This window comes from Leptopilina boulardi, unplaced genomic scaffold, assembly GCF_019393585.1.
Source record: "Leptopilina boulardi isolate dan_hultmark-lab unplaced genomic scaffold, ZJU_Lbou_2.1 LbouV2_399, whole genome shotgun sequence".
NCBI lineage: Eukaryota > Metazoa > Arthropoda > Insecta > Hymenoptera > Figitidae > Leptopilina > Leptopilina boulardi.
In genome coordinates, this window is record NW_026137972.1 from 1365488 (window position 1) to 1386933 (window position 21446).

The window sequence follows — 21446 nt, forward strand, 5'->3', positions numbered from 1 at the left end:
GTTTCTCTTTTTTGACCTACTTTTATCATATTTATCATTTCTTTTTACAAAATAAAAATCTTATACTAACTTCATATTCTCCTCAATAATGTCAATTTCAATTATAATTTTCTTCAAAAATTCAACACCTATATAACAAGGCAATAATTAAATAATTATTAAACAAAAAAATATTACTCAATTAATATTATCAACAATATTATTTTTTTTAAAAATTGTATCTACATAAATTTTTTAAAATACAAAACTATAAGTAATTAGTAATTATTATAATAAATAATTAATACGTATCATTAACAATTAACAATTTATTCATAATTGATTTATAATATACTTAAGAATATAATGTAACATTTTACACTGTACACAATTTTTTTTATTTAGAAAAATAAATAGAGTATAATTTTTCTTATATGAGTTAAAAATAATTTTCTAAAGATAAATAATTTTTAAAAAAAATAATGCGCAAAAATTATACAAGTTACACAAGCGTCCCATATGCCTAAAGTTTAAGAAAAACAAAAATTTATCATTTATACATAATATTTTAATTTGTAACTTAATTAAAATATAATTTAATATTTACAATGATATGTGTTGATATTGGTTTTTGTGTAATTCAATTTTCTAAGCAGAAAATTTTTTTTCAATTATGAAGAACTGTACAAAAGTGATTTTATGCTTCATAAAGGTGCCAACGTTGCAAAAATATTTAATTTATTTGAAAAGAAATTCACGAAACAAATAAAATCTCATTGAGGAAAAATAATTTTAATTAAAAAAAAAAAAAATTTTCGAAAAAAACATTTTTGCAACTTTTAAAAATAAATATACTTTTTTTTTAAACGACGTTGGCAAACTTTTTTCTATCATATTAATTTTTTTTTTAAATATTGCCAATGAGATAGCTTAACTTTATAATATAGAAATGGAGAGAAAACCTCGCAGTTAATAACCATTATCTCTTTTCTATTCAGTATCTTTGGATTTCTAGCCATTGCGTTAGACAAAAAATATTGTCTGCTCGCTTTAAAATCCACACGATACAAAACTACTATCTATATCTAGATAAAAATAAAAATAAAAAATATTTAATAAAATACATCACAAGAGATATCTTGTCTTAAAAAGAATGTTAATTTACAAAAATATTCCTAATTTTCAAATATTTACAAAAATATTATTTCATTATCAATAATTTATCATCATTCGAATTTCAGTCTGATTTCTTATATACACAACTAATAGTAGTTTTTTTTTTCTTCACGCTTCAGAATCAAGATTAAGATCAGCTTCAATATCATCCGGACTTCTGAGATCGATAACAAATCGTTTTTTTGTATTACTTTGAACATCGACAACAACTTTCTTTTGTGTTGACGATTTAATATGCTGTGAATAAATTTGAAAAGCCGAAGCCAATGCATAAGTCAATTGTCTTGCATGATGTTTTGATTCACAAACAAATCCATGACACTCGAAGGGCGAGAGACGACGGAAATTGTCGGTTTCCCTAACGATAATCATGGAAAAAACTCTTGTATAAACGAGATCTTGAACTCCATAGGAAATTGTCTCAATCGGATAGACCTTGGAGATTCCAGCGTCAAGTTTTTTCTTACCTCCCAATGGCAAGAGGGCAACGCCCTCCTTTGAAACAACGAGTTTAATAAACGGAAGAATTGTACCAGCCGGTAATGATTTTGCAGCTGCCACCATATTATCGACTGGTTTACGTGTGTGCTTTATACCCCAGAGGCCTCTGGCGTCATGTGATCCAAGATATTTCACTTGAAATACTTGCGGCAATTCACTCGATCCTTCAAAGACATTATTGTTGATTGTCAATTTTGAAAGTTTCGTGGAAATATCCTTTTTCTTGTCATCAACTCTCGAGCTTGGGGGATTGTCCTTTTTCATCTCGCCGGTGACGGAATTCTGAAAATATTTTAGATTAATTAACATTACTAAAGGGAGAATGAATTATTGAAGGAAAATAATTTAAACTGGTTAATTGGAGGATTCACTGATTTTCCTTTAATCATTTATTAATTTACTAATTTAATTTTTCTTCATATTGATGATTTCTTTGGAATAAAATAACAGAATAGAACCAAATAGAAATATTCCCTTACGCGGCTATCTCGTAATTTCTACATTCACACCGAATTCTGTTTCCTATTCAAGAGATATTCCGTAAGATTTCTGCCGAAAACGAAAGGAGAAGATTCTCGGAATTTCATTCGCCGTGAAAATCGCGACGGAAATTTCACGGGAAAATAAGAGCTTCCTTAAGATTTCGAATTCCCAAATTAATTTCCGATGGAATTTCGTAAGATTTCCGACTAAAACAGAAGGGAATTCTCACGATTCCGTTGGAATTCCTTTACTTTTGATGGAATTAATAGAAAATTATAGGAATTTGACGGAAATAGAAAGGTTTTCTAAAGCCTTCATCAAAATTTCTATAACAATTTCCGGCAGTATTTCGTTATCTTTTCTATAAGAATTCCGTAGGATTTCCGCCGAAACTTGCGTCGATTTCATTCGAATTATTTTTAAATTAAAAATCCAATGGAAATTATTATTTGCATTTAACGAAAACAGAACGGTTCTCCTAAAGATTTAATCGGAATTCTAATAATAATTTCCATCGAAATCTTTCCAAGTGGGGGAGAATTAAATCCACAAATAATAATTTCAAGAAAAGAGAGAGGAAATTAAAAAATCTAACCAAGAAAAGCTGTACATATATAAAGAATGTAATGAAAAAAATAAGGGGAGAAGATGAAGGAGATAAATGCAAGGAATAGTTTTGCACGCCACAATAGTATAGAGGGGAATTTTCCACCTGACACGAAATTTAAATTAAGATCTCAATCGTTATTAATTACGGACATATACATAAGAAAAAAACAAGGAATTCTTCATAAAAAAACAAAATAAAGTGTTTAGCCATTTAAAGGAATCATTTAAAACTTTCACTATCTCTATGGCGGAAATGAATTATAATTATGAATTCAATAATTCTCGTTCTCTTAAGATATACAACAACTTCCGAATAAAAATTAAATCAAATTATATATCTAAACGAAAGCAAACAATTCAACGTTAGAAATAATAAATTTAAATAATTTTAAATTTATTTAATCTAAGATTTAATTAATACAAAAAATAGAAGAATCTTTTAATTTCAATACGCAATTACCTACTGTGAAAATAGTTATTTTCATCAGAAGGAGAATTCAAAAAATTGAAATTGTTATGTTATAAATAGTAATTAAAATTAAAAATTATAATAGAAGGAAAGGGAAATTGAAGGGAATTGTTAATTTAAATAATTCTCATTCGATAGAAATAATATTCGTGCAAAATTTCATCCAAGCTAGATCAAAATTAACACAAAGTATTATTTATTATTTGATTAGTAATTTAATTTTTTTTAATAAAAAAAAAAATGATGGAATCACGTCAGATTTGCAAGGTGTTATAAATATTTACAAACTTACATGTTGGCTGTCTACTGTGTCCTTCAGGCACTGTGGCTTCACTTTCAAATGATACTCAACCACGTTTGGTATGTTCGGCGTGTCACGAGCAACTGAGGTCTTCGTGTGTTGCCGCTTCGCGAGTAAATCGCTTCCGGTTTCCGGTGAATAAGTCGTGCCTCCCTTCACCACGCCTTTCGTCGGTGCCAGAATGAATCCGCTGCTCGTTGGGTTGGGGGTGTTTTTCAAAGCTGTTGTTGCCTCCTTAGTATTTTGCGCTCTTCGGTTCTCCAATTCCCCCACCACATCATCCTTCGTCGTCATTCCTTTTGTAACCGTCGATCGTGACGTCAACACCTTGCGCAGGACCATATCATCACGTCTTGTAAATCCAAAGCCATCGTCCTCTTCCATTATTTTCTACAGTCAGAGGGAAATTTTTTTTTTTTTTATTTAGACTTCATGGAATAACATTCCAATTGGGAAACATTTTTTATTTTCTTTTTGTATAAAATTGTTAGAGTTTTCAATAATTTTGATTGGAATATTTTCAAATTCTCTATATGTGGAAAGCCAATCAAAATTAGTGAAATTACTAATAAATTCAAATTATACAAAAGTGATTTGTAAAAGTGCCTTAAATTATCGTGGATGAACGAATAATTATGTATGTTTCCAACCCTGGTGTGAGGGGAATCAAAAGTTTACACTCAAAAATGATTTGTAAATTTGCCTTAAATTATCGTAGACGGACGAATAATTATGTTTCCAAATCTGGTGGGAGGGGAATCAGAAGTTTCACATACATATAACAGACGTTTCATATTTTAGGAGATTAACTATAGCATTTGTCAAAAGGTTTACGACATATTTCAGTTCTCCACAAAATTTTAACTCAATCTATCAAATATTTTGCGAGAAAACCTACGGAGAATATTTACATGAAAAATCACAACAAAAACATAACCTTAAATAAATATTTCAGTCTCAAAGTAATTAATTGGTCATCCCACACCCTAACTATATTTTTATTAAAATTATTTTAATAATATACTAATATTTAAAAAAAAATTTATTAGATTTAAAATATTTATAATTTGTAAAATAATAATAATTTTTAGAAAATAAAATAAGTTGGATAATTTTTTTTTAAATAAAAGAATTGGATAATTCACAAATAATTTTTTTTAAGGCAATATTTGTATGAAATTGCAAATTTCTTTTTTGCTACAGACAGATAGAGATTTCCTGCACAATTATCGTCTACCGGATCAAGTCACGAAATTTCGTTAAGTCGTAACGACTCCTTTTAAATTTAATCCGGAAACCAGCTGTTGAGTAGCACGTGCTGCACCTTGCAATCGGTATTGTGCGGCGAACCGTTTTTATTTTTTTTTCGTCTTAATACCAACAGCTAATATATCTATATCTATGTTTTTGTGTTTATTATTGATGACACTATAATAAATAATTAAATATTACACTTAAGTATTTTTATTATTAATAAAAAATGTTTTTTTTAATTACTGACTTAAAATTTTTTTAAATTAATTTTATTTTTTTATGATTATTAATTTCTATTTATTTAAAAAATAAAAAAAGTATTATTTTAATAATATTTATTAAATATTATTGTAAATTTATATATAAAAAAAGTGGGAAATATTTTTTTTTGATAGATCAGAAATAAAATTTTAATCTTTTTTCTTGAAAAAATAACGTTTATTCAGATAAATAAACGCGCAAGGATGAAAATGAGGTATTAAAATATTCAAAGAAGGGCAGGAAACGAATCAGGTGACTCTGTAAGGTAGAATTCGTTATAATATATTCACCACACAGGTGTGTCGTTTCACTGAGTTTCACACGCACTTTACATTTTCCCTAATGTCTATTTATAACTAAATCAAAAACACTACTTAATGAATTATTAAAGCAATGTTCGTTAATAATTTCCCACAACTTTTACTAAACTGTATAGTGACAAATATTTATATGTTTCCCATGTACTATAAAGAATTATTAAAAAATATTAAATTTTTTCTATATTGTAAAAAAATAATTCTTAATATTTTTTATAATTTAAAACTTTTAAAAATTAATTTTTAATTAATTTAATTTATTTAAATAAATTTTTAAGAAAATAATTTTTTTTTAATTTTTTGATAAATGTTTTAAAAAAATTTAATTTTGAGTTGTTCCAATCTAGACGATGAGTCTTCCATAAATAAATTATTTTTTATATTTTATTATTTTGTTTTGCCTTAGATCTTATATTATAAAAAAATTAAGAAAACATAGAATTGAATACCTAATTGTTTAAATGAAAAATTGAGGTGTTTTTTCAAGGTTTGTTTTATATTAATGATGAATAATAAATAATAATTAAAATAAATTTTTTTATGCGTTTTGAATTTTTTTTTTAGATTAAAAAACATTTTTTTGCATTATTTTAATTTTGCGTTAGATCGTTAATTATATATTTAAGTACTCGCAAAAAAATTATTTATAGAATTTGATAATAATTGTGTAAAATTAAATAAATAATGAAATATGAACATTTGGAAAATAAATTAAATAAACTTTATATTTGGTTGAATTTTAAAATAGAAAAAAAAATTCCTTCGGTAAAGATGAAAGTTCAATGTCTCATTATAAAATCGTCATTTACTAGACTACACCCGGTATATATAAATTGTAGTCTTACACCTGTCGTAAGGTTATACCCGCCTACAATACACCAGAACAAACGTTTGAATTTAATGACGACGCGCTTTCAAGAATAGTTCGAGGAATAATAGTTCAAATGAGATTTACATGAAAATGTAAAAAAAAAAATTATTCATATGTAAAAAAAATATTAATTTTTTAATTATTACCTTTCTTAAAACTAAATTATAAAAAAGTATGCATAAAATAATAAATAAATAATAAATATTAATACATAAAGTTAAAAAAAAATTTATTTGTTTCAAAAAAAATTTTATTTGTTTCAAAAAAAAAATTTATTTGGGAAACGAAATATAATTTTCAAAGAAAAATTTTATTTAAATCAATTAAGTATGGTTCTTTATAGGTCTAACAAATATATTTTTATTGAATTCTTAATTATTTTTAGTTCAAGTCCAAAAAGTTATCTCAGTTTAGAGACGAAAAAATTTTTTTTCTTTTAAAAAATTAAAAATAAAATACTAATAAATTGAGAAGAAAATATATTTGACGTTTGACTTTATATGCAAAAGCGCAATTAATTTCAAATCGAACCATCTGCAAAGCGGCTATAGGCAATGATGCAATTGGTTATTACGGTCTTGAAAGATTTCCGTTAGGCGAGCATCTTCTGTGTCTCTTGAAGGACAAGAAAATTGCTTCAAACAGTCGTGCAAAAACTATCCAGTCCCCTTTCAAAAAAAAAAAAAAAAAAAAAATTATAATAATAAAATTAAATAAAAAAAAATATATTTATCCTTTATATCTATTTACAGGAAGCTGATTCTCCCTTACAATTATTATTAGTGAGGTGAATAAAAAAATCATTGAAATGGAAATAAATATATGAGTAAAGAAGAGTGCGACTGTTTATATACTAAATTAGCTATAAAGTTTAAAAAAAGGCGTGTTTCCCGCCAAAAAAAAAAATAAACAATCGGCTCGTGCTCAGAGACCGTGAGTTGCTTTTACCATTGTCCAACAATTTAAATTATACTTGTGTATATAAACACGCGAAGCGTATGATTCCCTTTTTATTTCGAGTGCACGGAACAATTACGGAATACCGGAAGTAGCATATATATATATATAGTAAAGAACGGAAACCGGTATGTGCCAGTGTCACGGGAGTGGGGGTCTAACGATGCGTGGACATCCGTCATTTAAGAAGATACGGATGATGGATTGAGAAAAAAAAACGATCGTCCTTTAACTATATATATATTTCATAGAAATCATAGCTTTATCGCTTTTTATCTTTATTCCTACCTTTAGTCATAGAGTAAACAATTGCATATCTAATTTTATCTTAAAATGTATATTTTAAGCAAATAAATCAAAAAAATAAATTTTATCATTGTAAAATATTTTTTTTTTATCATTTCTGTGATTTTCTTTAATCGTTTTCGAGTGGAACAGTTAAAATTATTACTCGATTCGAATTTTTAAATATATTTTTGCCATGCGTTATTTTATTTAAAGCCTAAGACCCTAGACATTACAATTGGGGTACAAAAGTACCCCAGAGAAAATTCGTACTAGGGCCCTGTCTTTGTAAGCTTAACTGTCATGGCAGCACCTTAATCTTAATTCAGTTTAGTTATTGAACTATAAATTTTGACGTTATAGAAAATTATTTACTTTTATAATTGTTTATATTACACGAAAGTGTAAACATAATTTTTACTGAATTATAGATTTATTTCTAATTATAAACTATAATAATAGAAAATTATCATACAAGTACATACAATTTATGATACTGTCGGTATAGTAGATATCTCAATTAGGCGCGAAATTTAAAACAAAAAATGAAAATTTTCCTAATTATAAGTTTTTGTTAAATAAAAATCGATTATATAAAAAATAGTGAATGTAAAAAATTCACTTAAAATAATTTCAATTAAATAGAAAAATTCTGTTAAAAATTAAGGGATAAATAAAAATTCTACTGTATTAGAAAATTTTAGTTAAAAAAAAATTCGGCCATGTAGAAAATTCAGTTAAAAGGGTGATAAATAAATATTCTACCAAATTAGAAAAAATTATTTAAAAAAAAATAGAAATTATATATAATAAAAATAACTCCGAAATTGGAAAATTGTTTTATATAAAGATAAATAAAAATTTTCATATTAAATAAAAATTTCATTGTATTAAAATCCCCTTAAATTGAAATTTTAAAAATAATTCTTCAAAATGAAAATAAAAAAAATTAAAATTCTGCTAAATAGAAATTTGATTACTATTCGAAATTTGAATTTTAAAATTAAAAAAATGACATTACCTTGAAAACTTTTTCACTTTTGGATAAAACTTATTTTTCTCTTTTTTTTTACACTCCAATTGATAATTTTAAATTGATTTCTTTTTTTTTTGCAAGAAAATAAAATATGCAATTATTATTGGCGGTTATATGTAAATATACTTTGAAAATTTATAATGGAAGGAAGTTGAACCGCACCGGATCTTACTCTCGATTGACTGTCGATTATTTGTAAGTCAAGCTGCTGAGATGGTTCGTGCTTCATTCTTATACAGATATATATAGATAGTGAAACAAAATAATCCCATGATCCTGAAAGTTTCTCACGGTTACTGGATTCAATGGCGATTTATTTTTGTATTTACAAAGCCATTTGACACTTTTTTTAATTTTATAATTGTAACTAATTTCCTGAGAAATCAAATCATTTTTTCATCATTTTTTCACTTTCGATTGGTACGAATAATAAAAAAATTTTTGATATTCCATTTTCAAAAATTTCTACAACCGAAAAAATGATTTTTTTGAATCAAAGAAATCGTTTTTTTGAATCAAAGATGAAATTTATTTGAATTAAAAAAAGATTTCTTTGTTTTTACAAAACAAGAATTTTGAAATAAAAATGTTTGATATTCCATTTTCAAAAAATTCTATTGAAAAATGTCATTAAAGGGTCAAAATCAGCAAAAAATTTTCTTTAAATTATTTTAAAAAATAATTTATAAACATAGATGTTGGTTGAAAATGAAGGCCAGTGCACGAGCAAGGTGTGAAAACATCACCTTTTTTTATATAAAAGTTGCCGATAAGAACTTTTATGAATCATTTCTTATCTTTTTTTTTTCATTACAAAATCGCTAATAAGAATTATAAAGGAATCTTAACCGTGAACAAACGAATAAAAAAAATCTCGATTTTGATAAGATTTCATTTTCTGAATATGTATAAATTTTTCTTTTAATTTCCATTGTAGTTTCATTTTTGATTAATTATTAAAATTAATTTAAATTTTCTTAAAATTTAATTGAAATTATGAATATCGAAATTATTAAACATATGTTTTGGGCGGGTAAATTTATTTTGCGAAAAATATTTTCTTTTCAATTTTCATTATTGATAAATTCAAATTTTAATTAAATATAATATTAATTTTAGTATAAATATTATTAAATTATGTAATTATATATAATAAATTAATTCAAAATTTATTATATAATTATATTATATTAATAAAAATAATAAATTAAATTTTTTAAATTTACAGAGTAGCTTCAATTCAAATTTAATAATTATTATTTAATTTCAATATTCTAAACAATATAAATTATTTAGTTGATTAAATTTACTAATTCGTAAATTGCAATTACCTAAATAATTTACTATTTTAATAGTTTCGTAATAATATTTAATAAAATATTGAAATTATTACCAAACTCATATATAGTAAAATTTAAGATACCTTTGAAAATTTTACAGGTACATTTATTTGATTTCCGGTAACATTGTGAGGAACCTTACAAAATTTTTCTTTCAGCCAAATTTGCAGTTGGAATATAGCACTATAATTTAAAATATTAAGAACGCAAATTTTACGTGAATCGGAAAATCGCAACGACGGAAGATCTTCCGTTTTAACCGGTGCAGGAATGTGCCTTGCAGTGCCAACACATAAACGAAATGTGGGGCATGAGCGGCTCTCGAGCACCAACTGATAAATCCAATGTGAGTAACTCTACTATGTATTATTTGTCCCGTCAGTATGTACAAACGCATGTGTATGCATATGTATCTAACTAAATACATTTAAATGAAAACTTATAGTATACTCACACAGGTGTGCATATATGTAATACGTCACACGCTCCCATGATTCCATTCACGTAAAAATTAATTGGAAAGTTTAATTTACTTTTTCCATAAAATTATGAAATAAATTAATTTTTAATAAAAAATTATTCTATACAAATAGAAAATAATTTGATTTTCGAAATCGTTGATATTTGGTATCAGATTCTGATTATATGAATTAACAATAGGATCTGTTATTTGTTTTTTTAATGTGTCGTCAAATTCGAATTTAGATGGTTGCCGTTTCCATAAAGAAATTTTCTGATTGGTCAAGTCTATTATTTTATGTCATGCGACTCAACCCTGCTTAGTAGCGGTATAACCTATGCTTTGGCTGTCAATTGTACAAATATAGCCTAAGATTAATATATTTATTATGAAATTATATAATAATTTTATTTAAACAGTTTGTAAAAGATTATCTAGTTATTTTCTTAAGTATTTATTTTTTAAGTAAGGTAAATAATTGAATCACAGTTGATATTAATAATTTCGTAGAATATTATTATGTGAATTTTGGTAATCCAACCTACATAAATAAATATAGATTAACATTTAATAAATAATTTAATTTAACATTAACTAATTATTTTGAATCTCCTAAATTATAAGGCTGCAAATATACGCGGGTTGGTTGCCATTGTCCCCACTTGTCATTTGTCATAATTTTCGCCAACTACCGCATCCTGCTCTAGTGGAAATTTAGTGACGGTAGTTGACAAGAATTATGACATGAATAGTGGGGACAATGCAACCTACCATTCGATGTCCTTCTGGTTTGACGGAATTTTGTGAAAAGTGGTGATACTTCTATGATAATTTTATTACTTCGTGGCGCATAGTGTAGAAACATTATGGTTAGGGTTTTCCAAAAAAACTCTTTTATATTAATGATGAATAACAAATAAACAATATAATTATGATATAAAACATTGAAGAATTGTTGAAAAAGGTGAAATTTCAAAAAGCTTGTTTTATATTAATAATAAATCATAAAATAACATTAAAGAAAAACAATTTAGTAGTGCAAATCCAAATGCTTGATACAAATTATGATTATATTTCACGTTAATTACTATAAATTTTGTATTTATTATTTATTAATTTGATGTTTTTTCAAAATAAATTACCATAAAAATAATACAAAACAACGCTATCGAAAGATAGCAACTTAAAAAAAATTAACATAAATTCGGTTTTATATTCTTTACTTTCCTTTGAATCGAATTTTCATTTTATTCATATATATACATTTTTTGTAGTTAATTTTATATTAATGATTAAAAATAAATAATAATTACAAAGATGAAAGTTAAATGTATTCGAAAATACAATTTTTTTATTCAATTTAACATTTCTACTAGAATTATATAAAGTTAATGAATTTAAAAAAAAATAAAGTCGAAGGAATCGGGAATACTAAAAATTGAAAATTTTATCTCAGTTTCTTGGGAATTAAAATGATTCAAATATAAGCATATAGAATATAAACAGTGCGATGATATAGAATACATAGATGAATTAAACAATTAATAATAACTTACAATAATTAATAATGCTTAATAATTAATAATAATAACTAATAATACATAGTAATTAATAAATCAAATAATTAAGAAAATAAAAATGGAAAATGAGAAACAAAGAAAAGTAAAGGGAAAATGGGTAAAAAATATAAGAATCTAAGGGTAAAATATAAATTTTAATAAATACAATATGCGGACTATAATCGATATTGTTAAAATAGTTATATTAAGATCAAAGTAACTTTTTCTATTATATCCAATAGTATAATTATAATCGGTGATAGTTACAAACGACAGTAGTTTACAATTGATTGCTAATATCGATATAGTATAACATATACTTTCTTCTTCTCCCTGATCACTTTTATAATTACTGTGCGAGGGGAAAAAGTGAAACGCAATTTATATGCTGACGCTCTAGAAACACGATAAAACATGTAGCATATATATATATATGCAAAAACAAATAAAATGTACCATGTACAGCCTTATTACGTACAATGAGAACACTCAGGTGCTCATTCTGAATAGAAAAACTAACAGACGTGTTATCTACTTGAAATCTATTTTACACCTGCGGCTGTTTTTTGTGCCATTTAGAAAAACACTATAACACATATTTTAAATAAATATACCTGCTACCTATATATATTAGTTTATTATTATTTATTTTAGATAACTTACAAATCTTATAATGAATGTACCACTTACGGTCCATCTCAGACTAAACACTCACATAAAAGCAAAAAATTTTTACACTTTTTTGTAAAAAGTATACACTGGAGTCTCCCAAGAGAGGACTTCTGAAGAGAGGACTAAGTAGTGACGCGGCGCGGTAAGGAGTGAGGGGGGAAGAGATGGGCGGAATCAGAAAGAGGAACGTGAACTCAGGAGCGTTTGTTTTTAGTGTACCTTTCTCGCGTAGTGTTTTACATACGTAACAGAATGTATTCTGTTAAAAAAAACACATCTCTGTGATACGATATACGGCCCTGGAGTGTTTACAATTTTCGGCGTCAAGGACGAATTCCGTAGAGAGGTCCAAGACTCTTTCTGTCCTCTCTTCGGAGACTCTAGTGTAATTGATAATTTTTTTTTACGCCAAATAATTTAATTAAAATTTTAAATATATAAAAATTGAATTAATATGTAATTAAAGTTTTTTTTTTATTAATTTTATTTAAATTGTTTCACGTTTATGATTTATAAAATATGTGGTCGGAAATTAAGAAAATCATGATTTGAGCTGTCCGAGTTTTGGACCAGCTAATTACGTTAGTAAAAGAAATCTTTGGAAAAGTATGCTTAAACCAAAAATTTCAAACATAGTACATACGTGCCACGAAACATATATATATATGAAAATCTGATGAAAGAATAATTCCCAGGTTAAAAAAAAATAAATATTAATTATTTTCAACATTTGTTATATAGAAAGTAAAATGAATTTTCCATCATTAATGCTCATCATAATGAATGAATGTAAAGTAGTGTATGTCATTGTATTATTTCTCGCACGTTACAGAAGAACAACATAATTGCAACTATGGAAACAGTGTATATACAAGAAAAAATTATAGTATTAATTCTTATGCCTATATAGATACACTTCATACCTATTTCGTTCTCTTATATTTTACTTCGTGTGAGAATTACATATTAGGTAATGATGAGATGGGATTTTTTTCGACGTTTGCTCTATTATTAACCTTCACGAGATGGGAAAAGATTTTCGAAAAATTAAATATATTGAAGAATTCAGAAACAACCGAAAAATCAAATTTAAATTCAGACCAAATCTTATCTTCTACATAATTCTGTAGATGGTAAAAATTCTATCATGGGGCTCAGGAAATTAACGCAATATTTCCGTTTGGATTCCATTGTATTGTCCGCAGGGTAGATTCTGTTGGATATTCCACAGAACTCGGGAGGATTTGTAAGCACTTGGTTCAAATTATTTTTGCCAGCGAAATAAACCAAGAAGGTATGGTTTTAGATTGAACGCCAAGTCTGGATAACCCAGATTGGGATCAGCGTTAATGCCATCATCAGTTCAAAATTCGATATCAATGCTCATCCCAAGCACATTTTATGCTTGGTAGATTGATCCCATTGTCGCTTCTCACCTGGGGTTGCTTATAAATTTAATATAGAATTTAGCTAAACCACTGTTAATTTTAGTGAAATCTCATGAGGTAATACCGTAATTTAATTTTTAAAATTAGCAAAAAGATCTTCACAATCGGATTGTCGAGAGAAGATTCCAGAGATGAAGAGGAATTATATCAGCAGAAACTTTTACCGGAACTTGGAGGGAATTTACCCTGGAATATTCAGGAATTCTTCAAAATTTCAGTAGAAGCTTCTATCACTAATCTTCCCGGATAAGTACTCCAAAACTTTAAGGAAGATATCGTGATATTTGGAACCTAAATTTCTAAAACAGGAAACTAGGAATTCTTATGAGATTATGAATGATGGATTTGATTTGATTGTTAAATTGACAATTCTATTTATTTTTTTTTTAAAGTAAGTAACAACCTAATCAGAAAATTCGAATTACTGACAATTTAAAAAATCACCTAATAATCAAAATCATAAAAGAAAAATTAATGCGTTTCCCCAACAGAAATAATACCATATTTCGTCCAGTTTGTGAATGAATAATTTAATACCAGAAAAACTAAAGGTATTACGAGTGTTTTCACGGTAAGAGCACCCGATTGCACAACTGATTTTGCTCCTCACGAACACCTATAGAAGAACCCCAGAGAGAATAGAGCCGCCAGGCACATTGCATTGTGTGGGAGCCCCAAGAAAGAGGGGCTCTCAAGAACCCCTTCTCCTTATTCTCATCTTCATCGAGACATATATACCACCAACTTGGTATCATCTTCCAACAAACACTTCGTACCAGTGAATCATCTTTGATCGGTCAATTTCTTTTTGCACAAAAAAATAAAAATAAATAAATAAAAACATTTCTAAAATTTAATAATAAACAAGTGTCATGTTTCATTTTATCTTTTCATTTAATTAATAATGAATAAATGCATTACACGTGGCGTAATTGTGTATTAAGGTGAATTCAATTTATTCAAATAAGGTGCGTGATTTAAAAAAAAAAAATTATCAGATTTATGGCATAGTTCAGAAATTTGTTTTCTGTTCATATAAAATAATTGGATCTTTTTCATTATAGATATTTAATTCAAAGTCATTGCAATTTTTTTTTGGAATATTTTGATACTTTTAGAATATCATTTTTGGAATAAAAATTATTATGGGAAATTATTATTATTATTATTTTGGAAATTAGTTTCTTTTTTCTACATTTAATTTTTCGCTTTTTGATTTTGAAACACCTTTTTTGAACGAAAAAAACAGTAATCGCTTTTATTTTTAAAAACATTTTTTTAGTATATTTCAATGAAGCAGAATTTTCTGAAAATAGGTTTGCAACGATTTGGGATAAAATATAATGAAATGACCTAATATTAATTTTTTTTATAAGCAGTCTCCTTCCCTCACTGTCGTCTTGCAAAAAAAAATTGGAATTTGTAATTTTTAAATATTCAAAAATTTTTTATATTATACATTTAAATAAATTACGAAATATTTTTTATTTTTGGAGCGTTCGATTTCACCTAGAACGAAAAATTATCTTTTTGTAATTGTTATTTTTAATACTATATTACAAAAAAATGTTAAAAATCGTATAAAAATTAATTTTACACCAAATTTGTATTTAAAAATTAAATTTTTTAGTACCATAAATCTTGATACACAAAAGTAAATATAAAAAAATTCATTTTTTGACATTTAAAAATTGTATTTGTTAATAAAATTCAATAAAAAAATTTATTTTGAAAATATATCAATTTTGATCTATATTTTTTTCACAAAACGACATTAGAGTGATAAAGGGATAAATATTGTTGTTTATTTAATTTTTTTATATAAATTTTTTTAATTAAATTAAATTCTGTAATTTCTGAACATTTTTTAACAATATTATCGAAAAGAAGTTTGCGACAGAATTATTCAAAAGAGTTCCAACGATTTCAGATGATTTCTCGATATCAGTTAATCTGCGCCCTTATACTATTTGGATTAATGGTAATCTACCAAACAATGGCGGTAAGAAATACATTTTTTAATATTAATACTTCACTCGTCATATTACTAAACAAAATCTGTACCAATTTTAGATTTTGATTTTTAAATAAATTTTAAATATTATTATTTATTTATTTGTTATTATTTTTAAATTTTTTGTAGCATTTTTTCATAAAAAAATCGAAACTGATAGCAGACTGTAATTGGTAAAATTGAATTCGATTTTCAAAATCCAAAATGGCGGATCAAATATGGCGAAGTAAATTTTCAAAAATTGATCTGGACACTAATATTTATCGAAAATTTTAAGAGTCGCCATCAATAATCAAAAATTAAAAAAAATAAATTTATTAATAGAAACAGAAAATTATAAAAAAAAACTTTTTATTGATAAAACGAATATTTTTTGTAATTGAACCTCAATGACTCTGAAAATAAATAATAACGAATAACAAAATTTCGAAATTTAACTTCCGCAAAATTCGCCAATTACATTTGAACTGCCATTTAAAATTTTTTAAATCTGATTTTTTTCAAAATAAATTTTTTGATCCAATAGAAGAAAAACGCTTTATAAAAAAAATTATTACAATTAAAAATACGTTTTAATTAATTTTATTTATGCCCTATATTACAAATGTAAATTCTTAAAATTCTATCCCATTTATATTTTTAAAAATTTTATTAATTTTATTTAACATTTTTAACAATTATTTAATTATGAGACTGTCTAATTAGAAATTAGATAAAACAATGCTTCAAAGTGTCTTGTCTCATTGAAAGTGAACTGGGATAAAAATTATGCAAGGCAGAAAGATGTAACACCTTACGTGGGTTCTTTGCGTGCTATGATATTTTGATAAGTTTTGAGACAATTGTTGACTTACGAAATATCTTTACTTTGTGAAATTGATGATTATTATTATTTTATTATTTTTATTTTATTATTTTGGTGCGTGAACGCAGACTGAATTCTCACATATTATCGCATAATGTATATATATATATGTATATAGTATATAATGACACAAAGACAAGTGAGCTGCATCTCCCACACATCATTATCTTAGTTCCAGTAGGACATTAAGTAATTAATTAACTTTCTCGCGTGTGTCTAGAAATCATTGCAGGGAATTTTGTGAAACGATTAACGATAAAATTATTTGTAAAGCATAAATGGAGGTCTTAGTTCACATGCCTTCTAATAATTTTTTGTAGAAATTTTAATTTTTCGTAATGAATTTAATGGAAGACTAATTTTTAAAATCTAATATCAGATTTAGACCCTAAAAACATCCAAGTAACTCAATTAAATTAATCTCCTTTTAACGATTAAATTAATTTTGAATAAATATAAAATTCGAAAATAATATTTAAAATTCAAATTAAAGCAATAATTATAATTTCAGAAATGAGAAATTGAAAATTATAACAAAATTAATTACCCAATAGAAATAAAATTTTAAAAAATAAAATTCTCATAATCTTTCTCTGGTTTATCATGGGGACTTATGGTCATACTATTCTCTACATAAAAAATAGTTTGGGCTTCTACTGCAGTTTGCAAACTTATGATCGACTTCACTGTATTTGAAGCACGCAGTTGATCTGTCCGTTGCCCTACAAACTATTACTGTGTGGCTGTATTAGTGGCACCGAACGACCATCACCTTTCTTTTTATTGGGGAACACCTAAAACCAATCTTTATGCATCCCAATTTCTCCAGCCTGTCCGCCTCCTCTGGGTAGGTGACTACAACTGCGAGATTCATTCCTCAACGGTTGGATTCTAGGACTGTCACTTTCCTGACTTCTGGAGCACCTTTACCAATTCCTGTTGGATCTTTTCTTCCTGGGTAAGGCAATACAGGTCGCAGATCTCCAGTGTAACCTGTCGATCCAGGTCTGCACCTTCCTAATGCTTCCAACTGCTTTGGTGACCTCAGCAGTGAATGCCTCCTTATTGGAGTTTCCTCCGATTTTGATCAGGAGATCTCCCTTGCTTGTATCCTTGCACCCATGGCCTGCGTGTATCTGATGTTCGGATTCACTTCCCTCCGAAGTTTGGTCAGTACCTCGGCATACGTTATTCCTGTTGCGACTCGGATCACCATTGTAGATCCAATCGTCGCTTTCTTTTTACTAGTTTGCTTAGGATTCGGTGCCTACAACTGCCAGATTCATTCCTCAACGGTTGGGTCCTAGGATCATAACTTTCCTGCTTCCTGACTTCTGGAGCACTTTTACTAATTCCTGTTGGATCTTTTCTTCCTGGGTAAGGCAATCCAGGTCGCGGATCTCCAGTGTAACCTATCGATCCACGGTCTGAACCTTCCCAATGCTTCCAACCACTTTAATGACATCAGTGGTAAATGCCTCCTTATTGGAGTCTCCTACTATTTTGATCAGGAAATCTCCCTTTCTTGTAGGCCTTGTTGCCTTTCTACCACCTTAGTAGCCTCCATAGTGAAACCCTTCTTGTTGTAGTCGCCTTTGAATTTAATCAGAAGATCTATTTTTTGGTAGGTCTTGCTTCTACCACTCTTGTGTCCGGTTTTATCTCACTGCGAAGTTTGCTCAGAGCGTCGGCATACGTCTTTCCTTTGGTGACTCTGATCATCATCGTTGTTCCTTTCCTGATGCTCCATCTTTTGACTTACGTAGCACTCTAGTGGCTTTGGTTTTTCTTCAGTCACCTTTTCGACGCTTTTGGATTACCGCTCCTCCTTGCACGTTTCCTAGCTCTGATCTGAACGTCCAAAGACTTGATCACCTTCTAGACTTCTTCTTTGATCCTACTTAGCATTTCTGCTGTCTCCTCCAGTTTCATCTGGAAATATCATTATTCGAAAATTAATTTCATTTCCATCAATTCCTAAATATATTAAGAAATTACTTAAAAGTAATTTCTTGATATATTCAGGAATTGATCTACTCCAGAACAAAATTAGAAAATAGTTTGCATTTTTTCAAATTACAATTGACCCTTTACAAAATGTTTCGACAAAGAAAAAAAAGGATGTTACTGAATAAAAGCCCAAACAATTAAATTCGTCGAGTGTGAAGGTTACAGAATCCTATCACGCAATGGGCGCAGGACTTGCGTTTGTTTTCTCTCCATCAGAGCAATGACCGTGAACACTGATTGAAATCATAATAAACGCCTCCAAATTGCATTTTTTTTTCTTTTCTCTTTGGAAAACACCTTTCTGATATAATAAAGAGATTATATCAAACAAATGTTTCTTCATTCTTTTGTCATTTTATTCTTTTTAAATTTATATAAATAAATATAATGAATAATAAACATAATATATCCACTTTGAAAAAAAATGTAAAAGAAATTATTTTTAACGCAAAAAAGTTGTTTCATCAAAAAAGTTGTTTATCCTAAAATAATTTTTTTCAATTCATTTATTATTTTTAAAATTTGATTATTTATTTATATTTTAATTTTATTTTGTAAGAAAATTATTTTAAAGAAATTTTTTTATATGCGCAATGTTTTGTTTTTGCGGAGATTAAATAAGAAGTTTGAGATGTACATCAGTTGAATGAAACAATGTACTCGATTTCCGGTCAATCTTCTGCTTGAACTTTAAAAGCAGTGATGACGAAACTTTTTCTCTGTTTCGACTACTATACGTTTTGCTCATTATTGCGAAAAAAGGAACAACGAAACACGGAAATCTTCTTCTCATAAGTCAAATTCACCACATGATCCACTTTTATTCTTTTCCTCATCTTACAAAATTTCAAGAGGAGTTAAATAATATGTTCTTAGATAATAATTAAACGTTTTTCTAATATTTGTTTATTTCATCATTCTTATTGGGTATAAATTTTTCATAATAATTTTTCATTATTTTATTATTTAATTTAAAAAAATTTAATAATTTATTTACAATAATAAAGAAGGAGTTTACAAAAATTAAACTTCCCTTTCGTACAAAATAGCACTATTTTACGGGAAAAAAAATTAAAATAACTATTTATGCGTTTGGAGATAATTTCTGTGATGATAGTAATAATGGTTTTAATAATTTTGTAAAAAAAATTTTTTTTCAACTTTTCCTTTATGCACAAAACTAATGGGAATTTAATAAATATTTTCAGCAAGTAGACGGTTATACGCCTGGGGTAGACTATCCAATATACGACTCTGTACCATTTGGATTGACTTTTACCTGCAGAGACAAATTACCTGGTTATTACGCCGATCCAGAAGCCAGATGTCAGGTTAATCTTATTTTCATTGTTTTTATTTCTTTATCTCATTCTGTAAATTATTTTATATTAATTAAATGATCAGCGTCTTTATAGTTGTTTATAGAACTACTGAATTTAATATTACCAATTAATTATATTATAAATTTGAAGTTATCAATAACTATTTTATTATTTATATTTTTAATATTTTTTATCAAATTCAAAATGGCAAATCCAATATGGCGGCCAATTTATAAAATTCTTTAGATTCAGTTTTGAAAACTGTATAAACATTTTGACATATAATTATTTTTAGGTTTGGGAGTAATTGTTTATTATTATTACTATTATTATTTTCACTATTATTATTATTATTGCTATTATTAATTATTTCCTTTTTTTAATAATTTGACGTTTTATCATTCAGGTGTGGCATTGGTGTGTACCCGGAGGAAGACAATTTAGTTTCCTCTGTCCAAATGGTACTGTTTTCAGTCAAACGACTCGAGTCTGTGATTGGTGGTTTAAGGTAAATTTAATTGTATATTTATTTTTAAATTAATTACAAAAAAAAAAATTGGTGTAATTTTAAAAGTTTTTCTAAACTCAGGCAATATTGTATTTTTTTAATTAATTAAAGAAAAGGAATTTATCATTCGTTAATAATTATTAAATTAAAGGGATTAATTTTTAATTAATTACTAAAATTTAATTTTGTATTGTTTTATATTTAAGGTGGACTGCAATGATTCTCCTCGATTATACAGTATCAACGAAGATTTGTATCGAGATGCACGAGGAAATTACATTTAAAAAGAAAATATATATAGAACAAAGAAGAATGCACACATTTTATTTAATTTTTTGATAAAAAAAATTTTTTCTTTTTTGATACTTTGACAAAGAGTTTGTTACCAAAAAAAGATGCTGTAAATATTAGAATAGTTTTTGTAAATGTAATTATAAAAAGCAAAAAGTTGAAATAAATAAATTAGCAAATGCTAAAATAACAAATTTTTTATTTTTACTATATGAAAGGTTTGTGTAACGTTTGTCGTGTTTAAGATAAACTGTATGCAGGTAAAAAGAATGCAATGTGGCGTACTGGGAAAACGTGGAAAAAGATAGTAATCAGGGGCTGATTTGAAGCCTTGCATGCATGTGTTTCTTATGAGAAACCTAACTTAGACCTTAATGTAGTTTTCTTTTTTACCAACATTCTCTGTGTACAAACTGATTAGTGACTCGAATAAAATTATTAATATTGCAGAATTTAAA

General features: G+C 26.8%; 2 protein-coding genes across 4 annotated transcripts; one reads left to right on the forward strand and one right to left on the reverse strand.

Moving 5' to 3' along the window:
* Nucleotides 1-448: 448 nt before the first annotated feature.
* On the reverse strand, nucleotides 449-12646 carry LOC127289032 (uncharacterized). Of its 3 annotated transcripts, none has more exons than XM_051316782.1 (3): nucleotides 9923-10173; nucleotides 3510-3908; nucleotides 449-1938 (listed from the first exon to the last, which is right to left on the reverse strand). In XM_051316782.1, the coding sequence occupies exons 2-3, from the start codon at nucleotides 3900-3902 to the stop codon at nucleotides 1264-1266; spliced, it is 1068 nt and encodes a 355-aa protein (XP_051172739.1). In that variant the 5' UTR covers nucleotides 3903-3908; nucleotides 9923-10173; the 3' UTR covers nucleotides 449-1263. The 3 variants fall into 3 exon arrangements, with proteins under 3 accessions (XP_051172739.1, XP_051172740.1, XP_051172741.1); XM_051316783.1 differs by lacking the exon at nucleotides 9923-10173 and adding an exon at nucleotides 12522-12646 and having other exon boundaries at nucleotides 450-1938; XM_051316784.1 differs by lacking the exon at nucleotides 9923-10173 and adding an exon at nucleotides 8485-8647 and having other exon boundaries at nucleotides 450-1938.
* A 2085-nt stretch (nucleotides 12647-14731) lies between these two features.
* On the forward strand, nucleotides 14732-21182 carry LOC127289033 (U-scoloptoxin(01)-Cw1a-like). The gene is made up of 5 exons (XM_051316785.1): nucleotides 14732-14946; nucleotides 15909-15980; nucleotides 20076-20198; nucleotides 20596-20697; nucleotides 20904-21182. The coding sequence occupies exons 2-5, from the start codon at nucleotides 15909-15911 to the stop codon at nucleotides 20979-20981; spliced, it is 375 nt and encodes a 124-aa protein (XP_051172742.1). The 5' UTR covers nucleotides 14732-14946; the 3' UTR covers nucleotides 20982-21182.
* The last annotated feature ends 264 nt before the right edge of the window (nucleotides 21183-21446 follow it).

What these genes read in the sequence shown, in the direction of transcription:
- LOC127289032 (XM_051316782.1), bottom strand. Translation starts at nt 3,902, where the DNA reads ATGGAAGAGGACGATGGCTTTGGATTTACAAGACGTGATGATATGGTC. An exon ending in ACACAGTAGACAGCCAACAT is followed by an intron (nt 1,939 to 3,509) that starts GTAAGTTTGTAA and finishes AAATATTTTCAG; the next exon opens with AATTCCGTCACCGGCGAGAT.
- LOC127289033 (XM_051316785.1), top strand. Translation starts at nt 15,909, where the DNA reads ATGATTTCTCGATATCAGTTAATCTGCGCCCTTATACTATTTGGATTA. An exon ending in TAATCTACCAAACAATGGCG is followed by an intron (nt 15,981 to 20,075) that starts GTAAGAAATACA and finishes AAATATTTTCAG; the next exon opens with CAAGTAGACGGTTATACGCC. An exon ending in TCTGTGATTGGTGGTTTAAG is followed by an intron (nt 20,698 to 20,903) that starts GTAAATTTAATT and finishes TTTATATTTAAG; the next exon opens with GTGGACTGCAATGATTCTCC.